We start from the raw sequence: 8,904 nt of genomic DNA, 5'->3' as shown, positions 1-8,904 counted from the left end.
AGGGAGGCCCCCCCACCCCTCCCCCTGCCAGCAACACCTCTCCTTGCCCTGGCCCCCACCCCCCTGCACACCCCTCTGAGGCTCCCTACCGGTGCCCTCCTGCACATCCATCTGAGGCGCCCTCCTGCACACCCCTCTGAGGCTCGCAGGCTGCACTGCCCACTCAGCACTCACAGGCCCGGAGGACACACGATTGTGCACATGGCACTCCCGGGAAGCTACCCGTTCAGAACAGAGAACAAGCAGAGCCAGTGTGAAGCCCATACGACCCTGCAGGTCACAGGGAAAAGCGTCACCGGTGCCCACTTTTCTCTTTGGTTCTGCACTGGACATGCCACCCCGGGCCACAGCTACATGGACAGAGCGCGCAGAGAGTTCTGCAGTGCCCGCCCACCCCGTGACACCTGCCAGTCCATCCCGAGGTGGCTGGGGCGTCAGCCCGGTCATGCTGCAGCGGTAAGGCAGCCTGTGACGATGCTGCCTTGAGTCGCTGCCTGTCTCCTGATCACAGGCTGTCGTCTCAGAAGGGAGGGGCTCATGTGTCTTCAGGGTCACTGCGAACAGCAAACACTCACGCCCACTAGGCAAGAGTCCGGCTGCTTCACATCCACACCAACACGTGCACGGTCCACTGTTCTTTCCACGTCCAACATTCTGCAGCATGGACCTCGCGGACTGCCATTTGCTTCCCTGACAACTTCTGTGGTTCGATCCACCAGAGCTGGGTTTGCCACTGGGTGTCATCTCTCATCAAAGGCCGGTGTGCATCTCTTGCTGGCTTTGCTTTGCTTGCTGGGTGTCATGGGGACACAGGGCCTCCGAGGGTCGCCGCACTCATGTGCCCCTGGGCACCCTAGGGATGGGGTGCTGGGATGAAGGTAGGTTCTGAGCATTCGCTGGGTCAGAGTCCATCCTGGCGTTTATGGTTTGTGTTCAGCTTAGAAAGTCTTTCCCTCCCCAGCACCACGAAGATGAGCGTCTACTTTATCCTCCACTAACTCTCGCTTTGCCCTTCCCAGGAAGATTTCCGACACAGCTGGATTAAATCTGTCTGCACAGCATGGGGGAGAATCCAGCTTCTCTTTCTTTCCCTCTTTTTCCATGTAGACCTGTCCTCACCTCAGCACCACTGAAAGACCACGTCGTCCCGGCTCTGCACGCAGCTGGTGTGTCCGCAGGCGCGGCTCTGTCTCTTGCTCTCTCTCCTGCTCCACTGCCTCTCCAAGTACTGACACTTAGTCTTCCCCGGCTCTAAAAGTGTAAGTTTTGGAGGCTGATAGAGGACGTCTTCCTAACTCATTCCTCTTCAAGAATGTCTTGGCTACTACACTTGACCGTCTGCATTTCGACAAATTTTTTAGAATTATCTTCTTAAGCTCAACAAAACTACCTGTTGGGATTCTCATTAAAATAACATCCAATCTATACATCATTTTCTAACTGTATCTACAACTGACTTTAAAATTGTTTTAATTGACTGAGGGTTAGGGTCTCCTTTTAGGTTAGGGTCTTCTCTGCTGCGCACGGGCTTTCTCTAGTTGCAGCGAGCAGGGGCTGCTGTCTGGCTGCGGTGCACAGGCTTCTCGTGTCGCCGAGCACAGGCTCCCGAGTGCACGGGCATCTGGCTGTGGTACACGCGCCCAGCTGCCATGTGGCATGGTCCTTCCATATGCACAGGGATGGCACCCACGTCCCCTGCACTGGCAGATGGATTCTTACCCACTGGACCACCATGCAAGTCCCCACACAGCTGACTTTTGTATCCTGACCATTTATCCAGCAATCTTCCTAAATCACTCATTAATTTTCAGAATGAACTCATAGATTGTTTCAGATTTTCCATGTTACAACCTCATCATTTGAGAATGATAACATTGTTGTGAGAATGATAACATTGTCATTTTCCTTTGCAAGTTTTTAAACTTCAGTTGTTCTACACTAACTAGGACTTGCAGAAAACATTTAAATTGAAATGGTAGTGACAGATATCTTTCCTCATTCCTGATCCCAAAGGGAAAGCTTAAGTCTTAAGCATGTGATGTTTTTTTTTTTTTAATACCCTTATCAAATTAAGGAAGTTCCCCTTAATCCCTATTTTGTTTAAGGGTTTTTTTTCTTGACCATGAACAGATATTGAATTTTACCAAATGTCTTTCCTGCTTCTGTTAAGATGATACATGATTTTTCTCCTTTACTCTGTTAATGTGGTAAATTACATGACTGATTTGCAAATGTTAAAAATACTGTGTCCTTAGAACAAACATGAGGCTGGACCCAGTGACGTGTGTAGCTGAGGACCCCCACGTGTCCCACCAGTGAGCTGCCCCGCAGCTCTCCTTTCCTCTCAGGTGTCCATCAGGTTTGGGTTCAGGGTTTTGGGGGCCTCACCCAATGAGCTGGGAAGTAATCCCTCTTGAGCAATTCTTTCGTTGTTCTGCTGGCCAGCGTCCTGTCTCATTCCTTTCTGCTTTGATTTTCATCGTTGTCCAGCTTCTACTGCCTCTGCGTCTGTGTCACAGCTGCTCTCCTAAGCTCTTGATATGACGTCCCATTTTTCTTCATTTCTAACATATGCAATGAAAACCTATGAATGTTCCTCTACATACACTTTTAGCTACGTCCCACAGGCTTAGATGTATCTTCCTTATCATTCAAAATATACTCTAATTTCCAAACTGATTCGTTTTTAAACTCTGGACCTCACGATGAGTGTGAGGCACCTCCGCTTTGTTGCTGGTTTCCACCACACCTGTCTGTGGCTGAGGACAGGCTCCGAGTGAAGAGACGTCTGCGTCTGCTGAGACTTGCTTTACGGCCCAGCACTCGGTCAGCTTCACTACTCATTCCCGGGGGGAGGACGCCTTTGCTGGGTGCCTCACACGCACGGCTGCTGCGGGTCATGCTGGTCAGACCCTCTACTTACTGAGCTCTCCCTGCTCACCACGCCAGTCACTGAGCAGGGAGGGTGAACCTGCTCTGGTTCAGACTCGCGGTTCTGCTCCTCCTTCTGTGGGTTTCTGCTGCAGCCGTGTGGAGACTGTGTAACAGAATGCACATGAAATTTACACCGGCAGCCCCCTGCGGCCGCCGTGACCACGGCTCCCTGTCCGCCTAAGGGCTGTGCTGCCTGGAGACAGCATTGCAGCCCCACTGCCACCCTCTGGTCAGGAGCACAGGCGGCTCCTCCTCCGCTCCCTCACTCACGCTTGTCTCCCAAGTGTTAGAGGTGCCCCTCGTAAACAGGTGACCAGACTCCTGATGCCACCTCCGTCTCTCCTTTCTAGCTGAGCCCACCAGCAGCGTGGCTGCGCTGAAACCCCTCCAGAGGCTGCCTGTCTGTCCTTCCCGCCCTCTGCCCTTTGTCTCCCGTTTCCTCCTGGCTCACCTTTCAAATTTAATATTTTTCATTACTCCATGTTTTCCTTCTGTTAATGTAAAGTGCATTTATTACTTTGCTGTCTTATATTACCCTGGAGATTACGTGCATCCTTACCTTATAAAAATCAAATTCTGATCGCCCCTCATCCTCTTCCTAGTGGAGTGGGTACCCAGAAACACCTGACCTCCATTCAGCCCTCCCAGCGCTCAGGCTGCTGTGCTGTAATTTAATTTCATGTATTTTCAAACCAAACACAGCTATCCTTGCTTTGCACGGTCACCACTCGTTTGGACGGACCTATACTTTCACGGTTTTATCGCTCTGTTCTGAGCAGTCCCTCCTGGGTCGTGCTCCTCACCCCAGCATTTAGACAGTCCTCGGCCGGCCTCTCCCAGCAGACCCAGCCCAAGACACTGGAGCCCTAAGGGCCCGGGAAGTGGACTTGGCCCTGGCCTTGTGCGGAGGAGCCGGGCTGCTGGCAGACGACACAGAGGCCCTGGTGGGGCTTCTAACGTGCCCAGGGTGCTTAGGACCCAGAGGCAAGAGGCGAAAGCCAGTGCCTGGGGAGGAGCCAAACAAGGCTGGGAGGCTGCACGCAGACGGCCCCAAGGCTGCCCGGCTCTCCCACCGAAGGGTGTGGGGCAGAGGGAAGGACAGACAGACAGGCTTCCTTAGAAACAGCCTGACCAACATCATTTTTACACTTTGAAGTCTTCAGGCAGAAAGGCGCAAAGATTCAATCCCGTCTCTAACGCACCACTGGGACAAAAGTAAGAGGTTCAGAAGCGGGGGGAGACCACGAGCTCCGCGCCCCGGGACCTAAATTTAGAACTTTCTCCCTGCACCTGGGTTGTCGTCTGTGAACCGGGGACAGTCAGAGGGCGAGGGCGGCCCTCGGTCAGCCCCGGGGACACCAGCCGGCCCCAGGATGTTCATCGCGAAGAGGAGTGAGTGCTGACCACAGGGCCCACACTGCTTCCGCGTGTCCGTGTCCGGAAGCAGACCTTGCACCACCCCAAGATGCTCCGCTGGCTCCTGGCCCCGGGGCTCAGGCCCCTGCAGAGACCATTCTCCCAGGACGATGCAGAGACGACACCTGGCCAAACCCCCGAAGGGAGAATGCAGGCTCAGTGGGGGCCCCCTTCTCAGGACCCCGGAGCCCCGAGGCCCTGTCCTGGGGCCTGTCTCAGCCTTGGGACCTCACAGGGCCGCCCCACAGCTGCTCTGCTCCCACCACCCAGTACCAAGCGCCGACCACCTTGTGGCCCCCCCCGCTGCCCCCAAAGACCTCCAGAATCAGGCCCTCTTCTCATCTGGACAACGAGGTGATGTCCAGGCCCTTTCTAGCTCTAACAGCCAAAGATTCCAGCTTCTGCATCAGAACACAAATTAACTTTCTGTTTTAAGCAAAAAGAAACCCCATAGACAATTTATTCCAGATAACTATTATTGAGTTTGTAAGAAATTATCTTGTGGTCTATTTTTAAAACATCACTGAGCTCAAATAGACAGCTGCATGCTCGTATTCATAACATCACTGGCCGCATTAGTCAAAGATGGGAGCAACCCCAGGGGCCATCGTCAGAAGGATGGATAAACACAAAGTGTCTGTCCACACAGTGGAGCGTTATTCAGCCTCAAAAAGGAAAAATGTTCTGACACCTGCTACATGGATGGGTGAACTGTGAAGATGCTAGGTTAAGTGAAATAAACCAGCCACAAAAGTCAGTTCCTGGAGGCAGAGAGCAGGCAGGGGTGGCTGTCAGGGGCTGGGAGGAAGGGGGACTGAGTGAGTCATGGGCATGTTCAAAATGTTGTGAGTGCTTACTGCCTTGAGCTGGACACTTAAAACGGTAAATTCAACGTTCTATTCTACTACAATTAAAATACACACATACACACACATGTATACACACCCTAAACAAATGTAGAAAAAAGTCACAAAGATATTTTCAAAATATTTATCTGACAAAGGATGTGTCCCCAAAATGTAAAGAACTACTATGAAATCTATTTTTTAAATAATTAAATAAATAAAATAAAAATTTAAAAACTAGAAGGACATGAATAGGTTACTAATTCAAAACAGGGAAAACTCATATAGCCAAAGAGCCCATGATGGAATGCTCAGCCTCACTCAGTCAGTGAAATGCAAATTAAAATGAGCTGGCATTTTATTGACACAGAAAGACTTCAGTTCGACAGTCCCAAGCGTCAGTGAGCAGGGGGGACACGTCCCGCTGGTGAGCAGACCCTGGATGGGCTCGGCCACACCAGTCACAGCCACCTGATGCCCTGAACGGGTGTGCACACGGACCCCTGCCGCCCACCGTCCACTGACGACCTGTTCAGAGAAGACTGTCCCGACCGTGCATGGAGTGCCAGGCAGCAGCAGAGTGGGATGAAAACCGTTCATAATGGAATGTCGCGTAACAAGTAAAATAAACTAAGACCCCAAGGCAGAGCTTGAAAACGTGATGCAGTGCTCTAAAACTGGCAGAATAAGATGTGTAGTAGAATTACATTTGTGTAAAATTTTAAAACACACAAAATGAGCCAGTTAAAGGACCATGCTGCCAGGGTGGAGGGCAAGCAGGGAGGGGTGAGCAGGCGGAGCACGTGGGGCTCGGGGCAGAGGGGCTGCTCCGTGCGACACTGTGATGGTGACCGCACGCCCTCCTCCACCCGACCAAACCTTCCGGATGACGGCACCAGGGTCGGCCTCCACGCAAGCCTGAACTGAAGCTCAGAGTCAGGGGCCCGAGCGGCCTCCACGCGAGCCTGAACTGAAGCTAAGAGTCACGGACCCAGCACAGCACACACATGGAACTCTCAGTACTTCCTGCTAAACTTCTCTGTAAACCGAGAACTGCCCGAGGAGTGAAGTCTATTCTTTTCCAGCGTTACAGATCAGAGAGAAGAGCGATACAAGGTGAAACCGTCAGGACCTGTGGCGCAGAATCACATCTTTAGAAGGGGGCACGGAAGGGAGCAGGACCCCTCAAGGCCTTCCTGGGACACACCCTCGGGCGCCCCCACCTCCTGTTTGTCGACAAGCTTTCGCCTCCTGGCTTTCCCCCAGTCCCAAAGAGCAGATTCAACCAGAGAAGTGAGAAAGCGCGAAAATGAAAGAGAATCGTCAAGCAGAACAAAATAGTAACAGTTTAGCCAAAAACAAAGTCAAGGACCTTTAGCTTCTCCTCAGGGCTGCAGATAATATCCTGAGCCATGTCCGTGAACTGTTTTGCAGATACTGAAACCCTCGCCAGGAGGAAGAAGTGAACTGCGTGCTGCCCTCCCCAGCACCTTGACCCCAGGCCAGCTGGAAGCAGAAGGCAGATGGCTGAGATTCCCGTAACATCACCTTGTTACCTCACCACCAACCAACCGGAGAGCTGCCCGTGAGCCCCTCCCCTGAAGCCCAGCCGGAGTCCGGGCCTTCTGAGCATGAGCTGCTCGCTCCCCTCCTCTGGGGCCACAAGAAAGGCTGCGCGGTCCTCCCCACAACCTGAGTCAGTGGACGAGCCTTCCTGTGCACCGCGCAAACGGACCCAAGCTTGGCTGAGTAACGGGTCACGACAGGCCCCATAGGGTCCGTGTGTCCAGAACACCGTGCCCGGCAGGCTGAGGGCACAGGCGTTATCACGACTCTGCCGAGAGGCAGAGGGAAGGCCGGGGTCGGAGGGGGGGAGGGGCTGGGAGTGCACGTTCGCTCGCCTTGAAGACCAAGGTTACGGGAGAGGGAGGGGGCAAGGCAAGGGTGGGAGTCAATGGAGACTCAGATGTATCATTTCTGAAAACCTGGAGAATAAAGAGAGAAACACTCAAGTCACCTTACCTCAAGATCATCGAGGGAGCGGGTGATGCTCAGCCTCCGGGACCTCCCGAAGGACCTCCGGCTGGAGGCGCGCGGAGCCGGGGTCACGAGTCCAATGCCCCGGCCGAACTTGGAGCCCTGGAACAAAGACAAAGACCCGTTACCTGCTTGGGAGAAGACGCTCGTTCTGCCCGACCGGGGCGCCGCCTGGAGAGACTAGAGGAGGGGAGGCCTCCAGGTCAATCTCACGGTGCGTGGTCCCCACAGCCGAAAGCACAAAGTGGGAAAGGGTCACCCAGGGCCCGAGTGCTCACTGGGCCACGTCCAGCTACGCGTCCAGAGGCGACCCCAGCCTCAACCCCACGCCCACGGGCAAGGGAACAACACAAGCGCGTGTCAGGGAAGCTCGAGCGGGCAGAGGAGTCGTTAGTAACATAGGCTGGTTTTCGGAAAGTTTGTGCTTTCACATAATTTTATAAGTGTTTTAGGGAATTAAAGAGTCTCGGGACGTTCAGCTGGTGTCTGAAGACCAAACCAGCCCCGTGGATGAAACAACCAACCATTAACACATCTCATCCTTTCTCTGGGAAATGACCAGAATTAATTCACTGCCGTTATGCCAGACGTCTCCCCAAATGTGGTTCAGCAAATAAGCCGTCACATTTTAAAAATAAAAAGCGTCACAGCTGAAAATCTCCGATTTCCTGGGCACGTGAAACCCTAAGTGACCAGCTTCAGGCACAGAAGGAGCTGCAAGTTTCTAAACACGTCAAGACCTCGGGTTCTCCGCTCCGCACCTGCGGAGGGACCCCAGGCATCCTGAGCAAAGACAAAACGCACAGCACTTCCTTGAAGCCTCTGCGCTGAGTTTCTGCATCGTCAGCCTTGCAGACGCACCCGTGCCCTGCTGAACACACCTCCGCCGGGGACAGAGGTCCAAGCAAGGCCGTGCTGCAGACACTGAGTAGTGAAGGTTCAGAAAAGCGACCGGGAGCGGAGAGTGTGAGCTGGAGTGAGAGGAAATCCGGAACAAACGGGAGAGGAGGGAGGGAGACAGAGGCAGAGAGAGGACGGAGCTGACTCAGGGAGAGGGGACTCAGAGACGACTGGGACTCCTCGGACTCATCGTCACCAGCAGCAAAGGGGTCCCTGGCGCAGTAATGCGTCACCACACACTCCTCAGCCCCCGTGTTCCAGCAAGAGCCCGGGCGCGGACACATCCCCGCAAGCGCATCCTCATCTCTGCGCCTCCACCCCAGGCGGGACTGTGCTGCCAGCCTGCCCGCCAAGGTCCCTGGGCAATGCGATGCCCACGGAACTCCTGGGCATGAGCCTCAGGGCAGCGGGGGACAGGGAAGCGGGCCGTGAGGGTGCCGAGCCAGAGCCAGACCCCCAAGGGTCCGGGACTGTCACCCTGAAAAAGAGCAGCCGCGGAGCCGTGAAGAAGTGAGGCTGCGTGGGGCGGGGCTCGGCCTCTAAGGAGCCAAGTTGCTCAGAAGACCTCCTTGTCCCCAGATGGGCCTGGGACCCACCACGCTGCCTCCCGGAGGCCCAAGTGTGCTCGGGGGCCTGGTCTCCAAGACCCTCCGCCACCCACCAACCAGGGGTAAGCCTGTGCTCCCAACTGCGCTTCTGCTCCAGGGCACAGGCACCCGGGCTGGCCCAACGGGGCTCTGTGACACTAACGGGCTCTCACGGGCTCTTCTCT

General features: G+C 54.3%; 1 protein-coding gene across 1 annotated transcript in view; it reads right to left on the bottom strand.

The window, feature by feature from the left end:
* The window catches only part of RGS12 (regulator of G-protein signaling 12), a 95,451-nt gene that overhangs the window by 62,006 nt on the left and 24,541 nt on the right, over positions 1-8,904 (bottom strand). Inside the window, 1 exon segment of the mRNA XM_010848109.1 lies at positions 7,218-7,334. Within this exon segment, the coding sequence (XP_010846411.1) occupies positions 7,218-7,334 (117 nt within the window).

The sequence above is a fragment of the Bison bison genome, unplaced genomic scaffold (assembly GCF_000754665.1).
Source record: "Bison bison bison isolate TAMUID 2011002044 unplaced genomic scaffold, Bison_UMD1.0 scf7180017849866, whole genome shotgun sequence".
NCBI lineage: Eukaryota > Metazoa > Chordata > Mammalia > Artiodactyla > Bovidae > Bison > Bison bison.
Note: the sequence above shows the minus strand (reverse complement) of the source record. Positions and strands in the feature narration are given on the sequence as shown.